At 39.3% G+C, this 15747-nt stretch overlaps 1 protein-coding gene across 2 annotated transcripts in view; it reads left to right on the forward strand.

Annotated features, from left to right (window-relative positions):
• The window catches only part of CADPS2 (calcium dependent secretion activator 2), a 323550-nt gene that overhangs the window by 157825 nt on the left and 149978 nt on the right, over nucleotides 1–15747 (forward strand). For both annotated transcript variants that reach the window (XM_055808537.1, XM_055808536.1), the window contains exons 7-8: nucleotides 1980–2091; nucleotides 10722–10861. In XM_055808537.1, the coding sequence (XP_055664512.1) occupies nucleotides 1980–2091; nucleotides 10722–10861 (252 nt within the window). The remainder of the gene's footprint in view (nucleotides 1–1979; nucleotides 2092–10721; nucleotides 10862–15747) is intronic.

Raw genomic sequence — 15747 nt, forward strand, 5'->3', positions numbered from 1 at the left:
GTTCTCTTTGTTGAACAGGCTGGGTCTCTTCCCTTTAGTCAGCGTGATTTCTTCTGATTTCTTTTCTTCTGTCTGTGAGCTAATGCTGGCGCTAGATATTTGTAGAGAGGCTTTTGTTTCCTTTTGTTATTTCAGTAGTTTCTCTTGAGTATTTGGGTGGTCCTGTCCATTGCAGCATGCACCGTTCAAGGCTTCTGGAAGCTCAGGGACAAGTATGTCGTGGTGCCCAAGAGAGAGTGTGCAGCTAACAAAGTGCTTAGCTCGTGTTTGCGATTGCAAGGCAGCATTCTTCCTGAATAGTGGGATCCAGGTGGGGAGACTGCAGATACAACTATTTCATCTTTTATGCAGATGCTTTCTCCTTGGAAATCTCATTTCTGTATTGTGACAAAACCTACCTTTGGGACCACTGCTGGGAAGAGCAGCAGTGCCAGGCATTGTCTTGTCCTGCAGCTGCAGCATCGATCATCAGGTCACAGAATAGGTTTTCTCCCCCTCAGGAAGGTAATTTCTTGTCAGAGCCCCTGTTTCAGTTACCACTTTGGCTGAGGCTGAGGCTACATCCTCCACAGACAAATAGAGTGAGCATCTATCTAATGGAGACAAAGCAAAGACAGAATCTAACATGAGATTTGGTTAATTTTCAGTGAACCCCACTTTCATGGTCCAGCATGTGTTCAGCCACCTGTAGGATCGGTTTATACAGAACCACCACTTTCCTAAAACACTTCGGTTTCAGTTACATATTACTTCCTAGACTTTGTCTTAAAGCCTGTAACTCACATTAGTTGAAGGATTTTCTTTTACCTGTTAGATTACTTTGCTGGAGGATTACTACTATATGTTGATTTTCCAACAATGGAGAGACTGTGTAAATTATTCTTGAACATGGAAAACAAAATACTGCTTTTTGTAAATGAGGCCCTAAGATTTTAGCTTGTATAATACATCCTTTTCTAGAGCATACTGTTAAGGTCGCCTCTTTTCTTTATTTGTTTAGTTTCTACTAATGGTAATATCTCAAGTAGTGGAACAAAATTAAGAGAAACTGGAGCTGCACTTACTTTTTGCATTTTGTTTGTGCCTAGTAGCACAAACAGAACCAGTATCATCAATGCAATGAGTACCATCCAATTGTTTAAGAAAACGGAATAGCTTGTCGGAGGAAGTTGTAATCTAATTCTTATAACTTTCCTTTTTCTTTTGCAATCTAATTCTTATAACTTTCCTTTTTTTTGTACCACCAGCCTATCGGGGACAAGGGGGGAGGCTGACAAATTAAGTGTCTTAATCGAGATAAGAGATTAACAGCTAGAAGTTCGTCTGCCTAATTTAGGTTCTCTAAAAGCATGAAGCCTTGTGGCAGTAATTATCTTGCAGAGCTATAGTCACACTGATAAATAACATATTTTTTTTCCATTTTTGCATTTGTGTTTACATTTTTCCTATGTGCTTGTATTAAGTTGTAACATCTCATAAAACATAAGGTTTTTACTCTGCTCAAGTCTCTCCTTTTCTGCATAGTTTGGTCTCCTGAAGTTAAACATAATATTTATTTATTTTTAGAATCGAGACATGATTCTTTGTTGTATTAAACTTGTATGCGCAAGGTAGTGAACATCATATTTAATAGAAAAAAAGATCTCTTTGTGCTTTGTTGCTTGGTTTTGCTTTCTTGCTTTTCCCTATAAGGACATAATTTGAGTTCTTTCGGGTTTGCCATTAGCAAACTTGTGATTGATTTTTCATTACAAAAGCCATACAGAAAAATCCTGATTTGTCTCATCACAGAGAAAAGCCAGTTTTCCCATCTATATATTTACTCTTGGATGCTCAGAAATGTACCTCCCCTCTCTCTTCCACCCTGGCCCCCCAAAACTTTGGAAGTTAAGTTCTATTAGTGCATCAATAAATACAGTCCTACCACACTCAGGTCTGTCCTCAGCCCCAGTTAAATTATGTTCTTTTATTTATTGCAGATGGGGAACTCAAGGGGATTTCACCACTACTCACCCTCGGCCTGTTGTCAAAGTAAAACTCTTTACAGAAAGCACTGGGGTGCTGGCACTTGAAGATAAGGAACTGGGAAGAGTGAGTATTATGTGTAGACATGAGAAATATGTGAGAAATGATGTGCAGAAATGTAACTATTGATAAAACATGCCATAGAATGTTATAAGGTATTTGGTATGGCACCTGCTCTGCCGCAGCTGTACCAAACAGTGCTTTTTCTTTTAAGGGAGACTTTTCCCCGTGTTCGAGATGTGGTATGTTGTCAGTAAAAGCTAAATCTCCCACAATGACCTTGTGTACAGCACATGGTCCTTAGCAGTGGAAAATAACAGGAAAAAGGCTACGCTGGCTTATGGGGTGCATCAGCCTGTTTGGGCATCTGTCCTGCACCTCCCAGGTCCGGCAATACCCGGGGCTGCTGGCAGACACCTTCCTGCTGATGGTGGTAGGTGATGAACTTAGGAGAGGGGGGAATCTGCCACCTTACCTCTCTGGTTTAACCACAGTATTTGGGAGTGGTGGTTGCTCACTCCAGGAGAGATTGGGAGAATATTTTACAGAGTTTTAACAAAACAGTTTTAAGGTACTGTGTACTCTCATGGTATACGTTTTAGCTTTCAAAGGCTTGTTTTGTCGTTGTCTTCATTTTCAGGTTTGAGAGATTTAAATTCAGGTAGCCTTTGGAAAGATGCAGGATCCCACTGGATAAGTTTAATTCTAATAAAGTTTGGCAACTTTAAGCCTGGTTAGTACACTGCAGTGACTTGCAGGAGTGCAGCTGATTCAGCTGGGTTTGCTTTTGCTCTGAAAAGTCCTGAAGATACTTCTGCTGGTATTTTTCTGTACTTAAAAATTCAACTCAAACCTGCCCCTTCTGAGGTATGCCTACTGTGGGCATTAATTCTCATCTGTCAAGGACTTTCTTCAAAGCATGTGTCTTGACCTGATACCACTTTTCTACATTATTGAAGCTTGCATTTCCCATACCCTGCAGTTATTGCGCAGGTTTTGTTCTGTTTAATCTTTAATTAGAAATAGAAGGCAGCATCAAGGTACGTGATCTGAATTTGGAACTTCCATCACATACCAAAGGGGTTTGTTTGGTACTAAGGGATCAGCTTTTATGAAAACACATCTAAGGTGTGAAATGGGGAGCCAGCAAAGGTTTCCCCAGACCTGTAGAGGAGAAGGTGTTTCCACTGCTGCCATCGGTGCATGGCGGTCTCTCACACTTACTAACTTCAGATGTAGACCCTGATCCCAGCACTACAGATCCTCGGTTTCAGAAGACGCTGCTGATTTCCAGAAGTAAATAGCTCATGGTGAAGCAGAAGGGATGCAGGCTTGTGCTTTCAGTAGAGAGGGCAGACCATACTTACAGCTTTATAACTCCCAGTTGGGAAGCAGAGGCTGGAGGCTGCTCATCCTCTGCTGCACAAGTCACTAGGTGAGGCACCAAGTGACAGAAGGGTTGTTGTCTGTACTTAACATCTCCCTTCAAGGCCTTTAAGATGTGCTTAACTGAAACGAAGTAGTACTTATGTCGATTGTCTGACATTGCTCTCTTCCTTGGAAAAAAACCCAAACAAATCCAGTCATGAATGCCAAGGGAAGATTTTACAGGCTGGGGGATATTCTTCTGGCTCCCTGCTGACCGCTTGAAGTGTTTTCAAACAAAAAACAAATCTTAAACTTCATTCTCTGTTCTCTACAAACTGGAGGAGGGTTGGACAAACCCAGTTTTCCACTGAAAGAAAAAACAGAGATGTGTGCTGCGCAGGAGGGGATAGGATGTTATTTGGATTTGCTTTCTGCAGAACGTGAGCTTCTGGACTTGTGGTCTGTGTCTGTGGTCGTGTAGACCTTTGCATACAGTGAACCACTGAATTTAACTTCTATAAAGTGAGTCAGGCTGCATCTTCGAGGTTACGTCTCTTCTAATGAGGAAATGTGAAGAACTTAATTTATTCAAATACCTTTGAAAAGTGTGGTACAGTTTTTATGTGACTGATGCTGATCTGGCCACTTCAATAATTTCTGTATGTGCATACAGAATGCAGAGTTGGTGTTTGCATTTGTATGTGCAACAACTAAGGAAGCGTGAAGAAGCCTTCAGAGTTTGGAGTAAATACTTCTGAAACATCAGCCTGGTGGTTTCTGAAACTCAAGGATCTGACACCACTTTTTCTTGTTCAGTACCTTGTGTACGAAGATGTTCAAACCTAGTAATTCAAAGTGACAATCATTGTGCTTGCTTAACACACATGTGAATACAATGTGAGAACAGCAAGTGGTCTTTGCTGATACTTTTTGAATATAAGAATATTTCAGTCTTGTCGCTCTGACTATTGAATTAAAAGGGAACTGTTGTCTCACAACCTGCTTGTCACAGTCAGCTGCAGCCAGCAATAATTAGTTGTGCAGTTTCATGGGTTGTTTGGGGTTTTTTTTCCCTTTGTTGCTGTTACTCAGGGTTTGATTTAAAGACATTATAAAATAGCTGTACCAGCTACGTACCCATACTCGCAAGATTGCCTGGTTTCTGAATTCCGACTGCATAGGGCATTTTGTTTATCTTCTGTGCTGTGTTCAAAGAGCTGCTGAGCAGAGACAATTTCATACTGTGAATACGTTAATTTAAAGCCTGCATCCTGGGGAATGTGTTTTTCCATCACATTTTGAAATGACTGAGGTTTTGCAAGTCTGAGTTTTTCTGTCTTTTTTTAATTTTGGAAAATGGTAAGAGATTACTTCCATTCCCACTTTTTCTCTTGCTCCCAGAGCAACCTGCCCGTCAGCACCCTGCTATATCTGGCTGAGTGTTACTGTTCCCACACTAATAGGGGTTTTCTCAGTAGCTTCTCTGAGATTGCCTCTCGTCAGAAATTCTTGAGAAATGTATTGAAATTTTTCATTCAGGCATGTGTGCTGTCAGATTTGGGAGAGAGGCTCCTTGGCAAGGACTTAAAAGACAACTTTTATCAATTGCTAAGTTCCATTAAGGTAAGTGTTCAGCTGGCAGCATCAGCAGAGGTCCATCGATTGCATAAATTGCAAAGTCTTCCCATTTTTTTGGCAACAAGTGTTTTAGGTAGCTCTCTCACCATGCACCTGTTCAGTTTTTCTGTTTGGTATTTGTTTCTTTTTAAGCACCTGTTAACCAAAGCCTTGTCTCAGTTTTTCAGCTGTAATACAGTCATAGCTGAAAAGCAAGAGATCACTCAGTAGGTGAAATGACGGAACGCATGTAGAGCACTTATAAATTCCCTTGCTGATCAAGCTGTTATTAACCCTTTCTTTAGGTGCTCCCTAGGTGAGAACTTTTCTAAGGGAGTTACTTGCAAGAGAGCCATCTCCTTTTCCCATGTCTACCTCCAACCTTGTCCCTTCCCTTCTTTTGCCTCATCCTCCCGGCAGCAGTGCATCATGACTTAATGCTCAAGAGGACATGAGTGCAGTGCTGTGCTGGCAGGCTGCTGCTGGGGTGTTCAAGGGAACTTCATTTCTTGTCACACTGACACCAGTTTCTGGCTTTCTGACATTAACCTGTCTTTGGGCAAGGTGCTGACATAGCTCAGAACAGCTCCAGACTTTCAAGTTAGGGGAGAAGGTGACCTGAGTCAGTAGACATTTCTGTCAAAAATTATTTAAGTGTCCCCTAAGTAAAGCTGGGGCCATAGTTACACAAACAGCAGAGCATTAAAGGGCCTCTACGCTGTTACTAGGTATCTCTTTCCTATCCCAAACCAGCTGCGATAATTTTTGGTGTATAAGCCTATTTTCAAATCAGTATAACAACATGTATTTAACTAGGAAATTCTCCTATGATCTTTGCTCAGACAATGACCAGCAGCATAAACTTGCATGTGCCACTTAATGGGTGCTTATTTCATAACAGAACATCTGCCTGGCTGCTCTGCTTGCAGTGGTGTTTTTTCAAATTACTGCATTTTAAAACATGAAAGAAAAAGCCTTCCATAGAATGGATTAGTGCTGTTGCCTGAAGCTTCAAGAAACGCACTTGAGGGAGCATATGATCTTACATGTTGGGCGCTTGTTGGCTTACATAGTTTAAAATAATTACAAATTGAGTTAGAAGTGTCTCTGGTGGAGCACGGGAGTTAGAGAACTGGTTTCTCCAGTTCCTCCTGGGGTTACTTGCATGACCATGAGTGTATTGTTTATTCTGAACAGAGCTCACAGTGCTGTTCATGATCAAGGCCGTGTGACATAAGATTCAGTCCTCAATTGCTTGTAACTTAGGCAGACCTTAAGTGTTGAGGCTAAAATTTTTCATCCTAGTAGGTATGAAATAAGATTAAAAGAAAATGTGTTTTGGGTCAATGGCAGAAAACAATCATTTGTAGCACCATTTGTGCTCCCCCAGAGCACATCAGGTGTGGGAGCTTTTTTCTCATAAAATCTTGTGGCTTTCCTGTTGGGGGCCATGTGGTTGGAAGAAAGAAGAGGGAGCTGGGTGCCAGAAGCAGCAGCGGCTCCCTAGGGCTGCAGGAAGCAGAGCAGGGTGAGGGACAACAGGGCAGCCCCAGGCACTAGGCACCTCCCAGGCTGAGGGTTTGGTTTGCTTTTGGAAGATAGCCCAGACTGTGTTGTGAAGAAGAGGTTGTTGATGGGCTGCATCTTTATTTCTTTTAAAGTTCTGTGGTGTAAGCTATACTGGAGAGAGAAGGGGTTTTTGTAATAGCATGTTAAGTGTCATCTGCCTCCCAGTCAGGGCGTTAAGGAGCAGCTGCAGACCTTCACTTTCATCTTTTTTGCTTGTGACAGTGAGCCAAAACTCAGCATAGTCTGCTCAGACTTACCATGTTTACCAAGGTCTGGTGCCCAAGGTCTGAGATCTCAAAACATGTCTTAGACCACCACAACTTGTAAAATCTATCTCGTTTCAAATACTTGGGTCAAAAGAGTGGGTAACTCCAGCCTTTGGGTTCAACTCTTGAACATCATGTTTGTGGGTGGAAGTAGGGGAGGGGGAGCAGCCAGGATGCAAGGACAGGAGTTGGCTGAAACTCAACTCAGCCACAAGTGGGGACTGGGGGGAAAAGGAGAGATTATTTTGACTTTTCTCAAGTGTGCTTACAGCTTACCAGACTCCTTGCCTCTTAGCTTTGTTTGTCCCTTTTGAAGGCTGCATTTTCTTTTGACAACAGGACAACAGCGGCCAGGGATGGTTAGCTTGAGAGCTTTATCTAAACATGGGGGTGCTGATAGGAGGTATTTCTGCACAGTTGCTTTTGACTCTGAACCTTCTGCTTGGATATCTGCTCTGGGAAAGCAAGATTGTCCCACGTTTGGTTTGTTCAAGCCTTCAGGTATTTTGGACAACTCAACTTTTCTTTCGTACCTTTAAAAGAAGGTGTGATCAATGTGCCAAAAATAGAGGAGAGTTAGTAATTGCTTGGCTGGATTGACTTTTGGCTCAGGTGTGCTTCAAATAATTTCTTCTATTGTGATCCAGCTGAAGACTTAAATACATAACTGAATCACAAGAAATGATGGGTAGTTAATTTGTCAAATGGTATTAGCTTTGTGTCTTTCAACCTGTCATATTTTAAGCCCAGGAGAGAAACATTTTCAGTCATTCACAATTAGGAAACCGTGTTTTGAGAACATCATCTTGCACGAATCCATAAATGTGTTGCTCTATAATATTAAAGATTTCTGTTTATTTTACATCTGAATGAGAAGAGGCATCAAGTGAGCTTGCCACTTTTTCAGTTACAGTTTGGTCTGAGGTAATCTAATACCACATACCATCAGACCACATGGTCAAGCATTTTTAATCATCACAGGTTGATTGAATTTACTGAATTATTGCAACTCACACTGTTCTGATACTATTAATTTGCATTAAGTCAGCTGAAGCAACGCGATGCACAGCAGCTATGTTTGTTGTGTAGCATTCTGGTCATTAATAGTTCGTTACAGTTTTTAATGTAGATCAGCTGTTAGTTTACGTATTGGAAGCATTGTCCTAGACTAACAACTCGGTTCTCTGTGACGCTGCTGAATAATCTACTATGGTGATATTCACAGGTATAAGAACAAGATAAAGTAAATTAAACAACAAAAAAATAAAAATCAATTATTAAATGTATGCTGTAGTAGGAATTTTGTGGAAGATTTTAGCAGTTTTAGGCATAGTGGAAGAGTATATCCCCCAGAGAAGACATATGAGTTGATACCATTTTATTTCTTAAAGTAGATTATAGAAAAACCACTAGAAGAATTAAATCCCTTAAGCAGTGCTAAAAGGAAATCTGAGACAGAATAGCCTAGAAAATTTCTCCATGGACAATAGCAATGACATTGCAGTACAGTGCACCATAGCGGAGACAATGCTTTTAATATAAATTTCAGCAACTTTTTACTTTTCCTATCAAGGAACATTTGCCCAGTATTTTGGTTTCAGTGATTTCGTGGGAGCTCACAGTTTGTGCCACCTGATGATATGGTACACAATGGTTAGCATTGCCCTTAAGGGCAATTCTAGCATGAAAGTTGTGAAGGTAATAATGCCTGTCAAATGCTTTGTATGCATGTGTGTACGTGTGTTTATGTGTAACGATAAAAAGTTTGACGACAAAACTCATTTAGCTCTCATTGTTTAGAGCTGGAAGGCATGACAAAGTGTAATACAAACACAACACAGTGCATACTTAAATATTCTGCTAGATACTTACACATTGTGTGAGCTTTGAAAACAAAGCTCCAAAATACCTCTTTAAAAATTCAGAAGAGGAATTGTCAGTACTGAAGTTATGAATTAATGATATACTTATCTGCTTGTATTTTCATCAGCATTCTAAAAACTCAAGAAGTTGACAGGAGAAAGATGTCACTTGAGATACACGAGCTGTAATAAGCTGTTACAGGACAACAGGAACTGCAGCCTGTAGAAAAGGAAAAATTTGTAACATCACCTACAGTCCTATGTGAATGCCAAGTGATTAAATGCAAGAAATGAGTAATAATTATGTTTATATATTCTTGCATTGAAAAATATAAACAAGCTAAATATTTTTTTCTCTCTGATGCACCAGAGGTTGCCATACTCATGCTTTTAAATGTTTTTTTTATGGGAAGGCTTTTACTCAAAATGAAAATCAGATTGTTTCTTGGGAAAGAAGGAATAAGCTCTGTTATAAATGGTATTTGCTATGCATTTGCAAAAAGAAAAATAAAAATAGCCTCCTGATTTATTAAAACCAGTATATACCAATTCTTCTGTTACCCCTCTAAATGGTACTGAATGTATTCAATGGATCTGACAGGTTATTTCTCCCAACGGTGTTACAAAGGTTACACACTTGATTAGGAGTGATGCATCATATTTCTCTGCTTCACTAGAGCTCCTAATATTAACAGGATGCAGGAATGTGTTTCTGCAAAATATTGAGATGAGAAACAAGGCCTTCAGTTTACGTCATCTTTCAGATGATTAGATCTGAATGACACTATTGTAATATTTTTGGCTTAATAACATCTGTTAGATTTATGCTCGCTTGGAGATTCTTACTCAGATCCTTGATTTAACTTTGCTAATAATGCAGAGGAGAATATATTGTTTTATAGATGTGACACAAGGCAAAAGTACGATGTATAAGAAATTAACTTGATGGTTAACATTATGATTAATTTTTGTTTTCAAGAAATAAAATGTGAAGAACGCTGCTTTATAGAGTGTGGTTACTTTTGAAATACTGCTTCATGATAGTGGTAATTCAGAACACAGTGAACGTTATGACAGTCTCCCAGATAGCATGTTTAGCATATTTTAGAGTCTAAATTGATTCAGAAGTAATGCTTATAATAACAATGAAAGGAAATCATGTTTCAGCAGCATATAACTGCTGAATGTGTGACTGTGTATAAGAATTTCATGAAGTAATATTTAATTGTACTGTCTATAAACGGGTAACTTTCTGGATGGCAAATAAATAAATATTTAACAGGTTTTGACTATATTAATCTAAAATAATGGTTACCTAGTAAAACTCTCAAGAAACTTATAGCAATTTTCTTAAAATTAAATATTGAAAAATCATTGTATCTTGTATCTTTTTATGTCTACCACTGTAAATTAAACAAAAGGTTTGTGTCATATCACATGTGAACTGCATACAGTATCTTACATTTATTATACTCCATTTGCAGCAAAGATGTTTTGAAATCCCCAATTTCTGTGATTTTTACTATAATTGGCTTTTATTAATGCTGTTGATCAAAAAGTGGGGTTGGTAAGAAAGAGCATGTTTTGGTTTTCTTCCCTCAAGCTATGTCACTGCTGGAGGGGTCATGCTGCAGCACCTGGTTTCAATTGGATGTTTCCAGCAGAACACTGAGTAATGTAAAAATATAGGTTCTTGTTTGATTGTACATGACCATTTTCAAGTATCAACTATTCCTTTTTGTTTGAAACTGTTAATTCAGAATGAACAGAGGAGGGAAATTTTATTAACTCATAATAGTAAAATGTAAGAAGTGCGTGAGTTTGTTTTGGAAATTTATCTATTACAATAAGATTGACTCAACTTGTTTATTAGATTTCTGAAACCTTTTTTAGTCATCTTTCAGACTGGAGGAGATGCCACAAGAATCTTCACTGCTTAGAAGTTTCCATTAAAAACTACCAGATTTTTTTTTTTTGCATCAACCCATTGAAGTTTTTATTTTATGACTTGCAGGTAGTGTTGTATCCAACATCCAATAGCCCAAAGTCACCTGATCTGCATAAAATGATAGTTCCCAAAAACAGCCAGGACAGTGATTTGAAAATTAAACTGGCGGTGAGAATGGATAAACCACCTCACATGAAGCACTGTGGGTAAGTGGCTATTTCCTGGGTGCCTGTATTTTATTATTTTGCCTCACCGTGTGTTTAATCATATGTATCTAAAAACCTAAAGTTTGTAAAATATTATAAATGTGTACAACAGTTCCTATAGTACAGCATTGTGTTATATCCTCATTTTATACATAAAGCTTGGAATAATCAGGAATAACATTCATTTCAGTTGTTCAGTGACGTGTAAAAACAGGTGATGATCTAACTGAAATGCAGAACTAAGAGTACAGTGTCATCTAGAAACTGGTTTTGAATGTTACAGTTAATAGCACTTTGGAAAAAAAAGTTTATATTTAGGAGAAACATATTTTTCCATTAAAATAGGGTTAATTATATACCTAAATGTGATGGTACTTGCAACATAGTCTCCCTTTTTCTTTCTGTCTGTTGTATGGTATTTCTCTTGAAAGGAATTTGTGTACGACTACCAGTTCAAGGATGTTTTTTCTGTCTAACACTGAAACTATATGGAATAGTCTATTCATAAAGACAGCTCCTCTAGCCCACTGCCACCACTATTCCTCAGCCCAACTGCAAAAACAGGTAGTGTTGCACACAGTAAGCAAGGCTGTATCTGTTGTTACAAAGCAATCACCAGGACTGTTTTCCATCCTTCTATCTTCTTCTGAATTAAGTAGAAGTAAAAAAGAGGAATATTCAACATGTTAATGTAGAATTAATGTAGTGGCCATACTATTTAGATTGCTTTATAATCTCCTGTTAATATTCTGCTCATTGTATACAGCCAGTAATTGCCAAAATTGCCTATATTTGATACTGTGGGTTTAAAAAAAAAAAAAACAAAAAACAAACTCATTTAAATTTTGGCAAAGCAGTAATTGATTCAGCTGAAAATTCCAACCTCAGCCCTTGTTTTGGTTTTGGTAAACTTGGACACAAATGATCAGGACTGTAGCAATGAGATCTGCTGGCTGGAAACCTGTGGCTGGTGACTAGGAGCTGCAAGGAAAGAGGGGGAGACCCGTCGTGGAGCCAACAGGGGAACTGGAGGTACTGTGCTGGGAGACTGGGACTGAGATGTGAAAACTGAGAAGTAGGGTTGCAAATACATTAATAAGAGAAATGGGATAATGTGGCAGGAGAGAGCAGGAAGACCAGGCTGACGTAAGTTGGAGTGGAGACAATGCAGGGAGGAGAGAAAAGTGCTTGTCTGTACTAAAGCATGATGTTCTCCTGTCAGTCCCCACCCCCTGCCCCATTCATTTCCACTCATCAAACACCTCTGAAATGGTTTGGTAATTGTGGCACACCCTTGTCTAGATTCACTCCCCTCCCATGGTTTCAGTCTCCTGCTGCTGGAAGGTACTCAGCCGGCTGAAGCACCGAATGCTGCAGGGGTGGCAGGATCTGCCTGCCTTCTTCAGAGGTTTGTCAAAAGGCAGCCATGGGGATGGGATGACTTGAACAACATCGGTAGTTAATAATACACAATAGATGCACCTAACTAGCACATGACCTGGCTCAGGTGTGTACTCCACACTAGAGCTGCATCAGGGATGTTGTGCTCCCATGCACCTATCCCAACAGGTGACTGGGAGAAGTCCTTATTTTTATATCAGGTCACTGGTAATGTTGCTGTCTGCAACCCCAGTTAGGGTATAGCATGCAACTTATTTTGACCGGAGTCCAGCAACAAGGACAAGGCTCCAATGCTGCCTCCCGTCAGGCTCCTGCTTTACCCAGAGGCTTTCTTAGTTGGCAAATGTTCTTCTGGGGCTTTTAGAGGGTCTTCCTAACCTCCAGTTTACTTTTCTGTACTGGTTTACATCACTAGTCTTCTTGTCTAAGCAATAAATGGATTGCACAATCAAATATTACTTTCAATAATTTAATACAGTCATTATCGCTTTCATCTGCTGCTGCTGGTTACTTTCTCACATTGATCTCGAATCCTCATGTTCTGGCACCGTTGTTTACTTCTTCATTTTACTTCAGGGTCACTGCTGTCACTATTCTTCAGGCAAATACTGTTGTTCTTCCCACCAAACATGCTCAAGGTCAGTCATCATTTCCCTGTCTATAGCCATTAGCCATAATGATCATTACCTACACATTTGTCATGAAAAGTTAGGGCACCGGGGAAGGGCTGTGTGCAGTCCTCCACCATAAATATATGTGAAATGAAATAAAAGGTTAATAATTCTTCCAATAACCGTTGAAGAGGTTGATGAAATACTGTATGATGGCACTGGAGTTGCAGTGACAGGAAGGAAGAGGGTATTTGTTTGGGGAGAAAAAAACACCTGCTAGAAGAATCATTGAGGTGTACAGTCAGGAACCATTGATGTTGTGAAAAGCCATCCAGGCACTCTCTGCAGCCTTCTCTTGACTTCGTGGGTACGTTTGAGTATCAAGTGGCTATTTGCTATTTTTCTGAGAGGGATTCCCACCTGCTTCACCACAGAGATTAAAGGTATTCTGGTTCTAAACTAATACTGTGTTGTCAGATAAATCCTCATTTGTGAGGAGGCTGGAAACATGCAGTGGGTGATAGACAGTGTTACAAGAAGGCAGAGGAATATGTTGTGGGGGTTATTGATGCCTGGAAGATCCTGGCTTTTGTCTCCATTTGTTCTACATGGAAGGACCTGCCTGTAAGAGACTGAAATGTTTTCACCTGTAGTAGCCGGTGGTCTGTTATTTATTTCCTGTGCCCAGTTTGATAAACTGGAGTCTGATTGCATAGAGGCACCCAACATGAACAGCTATGAGCTGAAATTCGTGGAAACTGGGCTGTAAATATACATGGTGCTGTTAAGAGTCCAAATATCGTAAAAGTTAGATCTTAATACCTGAAGCCTAAATTTTTTAGTGCTTCAGTACCCCTGTTATCAAGGGAGAATAATACCACCCCCCGCTGCTGTACGCCTTTGAAGGTAGATCTCAGGAAGCAACTGGTGGCAAAGGTTTCTACACACCTCCCGAGCTGGCGAAAGTGAGGCATGGTCAGTTCTCTCACTCAGGGCATGGCCAAAGGCTTGTGCTCTGCTGGGCAGCGTTATTACAGTGCCAGGCTCTGCAGCTCCCTGGTGAACCTGCACGAGGTGGAAAAGCAAACTCTGTTCTCTCTATAAAGCACTGTTCGTGTAACTTGCAATGAAACACACTGTAGGAGAAAATAGTGTTGAAGACCTGGATGGCAGCTGCTCCTATCCTGAACAGTGAAAAAGGCTGGGAGGTTTTTGTTTATTATATTTTGTTTATTTTACTATTTCATATTTTATTTTTAGTATGTGGCCAGATATTTAAGCACAGTGCCATATAGAGCACAAAAGGAGGGGAAATGAAAGGACAAAAGAATGTATTCATCCTTACTGCTGGAGTTTCATCATGTTAACAAGTTGAATTTTACAGCCTTAATAACAGACTTCCAATGTAGTTAGTGTGATTATGCCAGTTAAGTTCTAATTCTTCTTTTCAGAAACATCGCATGCTTAATCTTTGCCCGATCTTTGAACTAGACAACTTACATTTTCTATGTCAGTCTGAGTTAACAAGCTAACATGCAAGATTCATATTTGTCTCATAGGAAAAGAAGGCAATATGTTGGCATTAGATAATGCCTTTCAGCTGAGAATCTCAAAATTTATTCAAAGTTGAATTAAAATTTTCCCCTACAGGCAATTGCAGAAGGAGAGGCTTTATTAGATTAACGATCTAGCATGATTTAAAATGATAATAACGAGAACAAGAGACTGTTTTTTCAGATACAGGAACTATGCTCAAATATTTCAGATTCTACAGGGTCAGCCAAACACACAGGCCCAAGTTAATGGTGGGTTTGCAATTTTACTCCTTCATAAAAGTTTCTTCTGTTTAAGACTGACGTTACTTATTGACACAGGGGATATGCTGAAAGAGTTCAAAACCTGCCTCGCATTTATGCTTCAGGAGTGTTCATTTTTACAAATTATACTGTCTTGTGCTTAAACTGAGATTTTTAATTCACAAATAGTGTTCTGGACTGCAGTATCTTCAGATCATGTTCTCTCTTTTGGTTTCCACAGTCATAACAAATAATCGTATTTCAAATAAAATTACAAACTTGGGGAGGGGGTGTTTCATTATAAATTGTAACCTCTCTAAGAGCCAGAAATAAAAATCCCTATGACTCAACACTACTGTGAATCTCATTTGCAGTTCATTTGTACCTCTGGGGAAGGAGGTAGCTTTGCTAACCACATTACTTTTACATTAGTGCTTATGTGGACACATTCATTCAGCTAATCTGGTTTCACTCCACTAATGTGATTTTTTAAAAAAAACACTTGATCAAGGAGACACTCTGAGATTTTCCTATGCATTCTGTTATATGCTTAAAAAATAAGGAATCCTCATATACATCTTACAGTAGGTATAAACCTATTACTTATTTTAGACATTTTTAAAAAACCCTGGCATGAAAGGCTCTCAAAGTATGAAATAACCCAAAGAATATATAACCATCCCATTCTATTTAAAACTTGTCGATAGATTACAATGGGAAGCATGGACAACTGAAAGTTCTGAGTAACGACAAGGTAAACATCACTTGTTAATGGGAATTTGTAGAACAGTTTCGATTACTGGCAATTCATAATAATTCAGATGCTTTTCTCATAATTTGTAATGTATTTGTTGTCTTCTCTTGGAATATGTTAACCTTTTCCTTGTCTAAAATGCAAAGCACATACGAGATATTTTTTTAATCTTCTTTGTTAAGGCAGTAAAGCCAATATCCATAGGGTTTTTTATCCAGGAGGGTTTTTAACATTTTAATCAATTTCTTCTGTTGCAATCTTGGATCTGAAACAAATAATCTGAGGAAATAAGCAAAATTTGACCTAAAAACTTCCTTTATAAAA

The sequence above is a fragment of the Falco peregrinus genome, chromosome 6 (assembly GCF_023634155.1).
Source record: "Falco peregrinus isolate bFalPer1 chromosome 6, bFalPer1.pri, whole genome shotgun sequence".
Classification (NCBI taxonomy): Eukaryota; Metazoa; Chordata; class Aves; order Falconiformes; family Falconidae; genus Falco; species Falco peregrinus.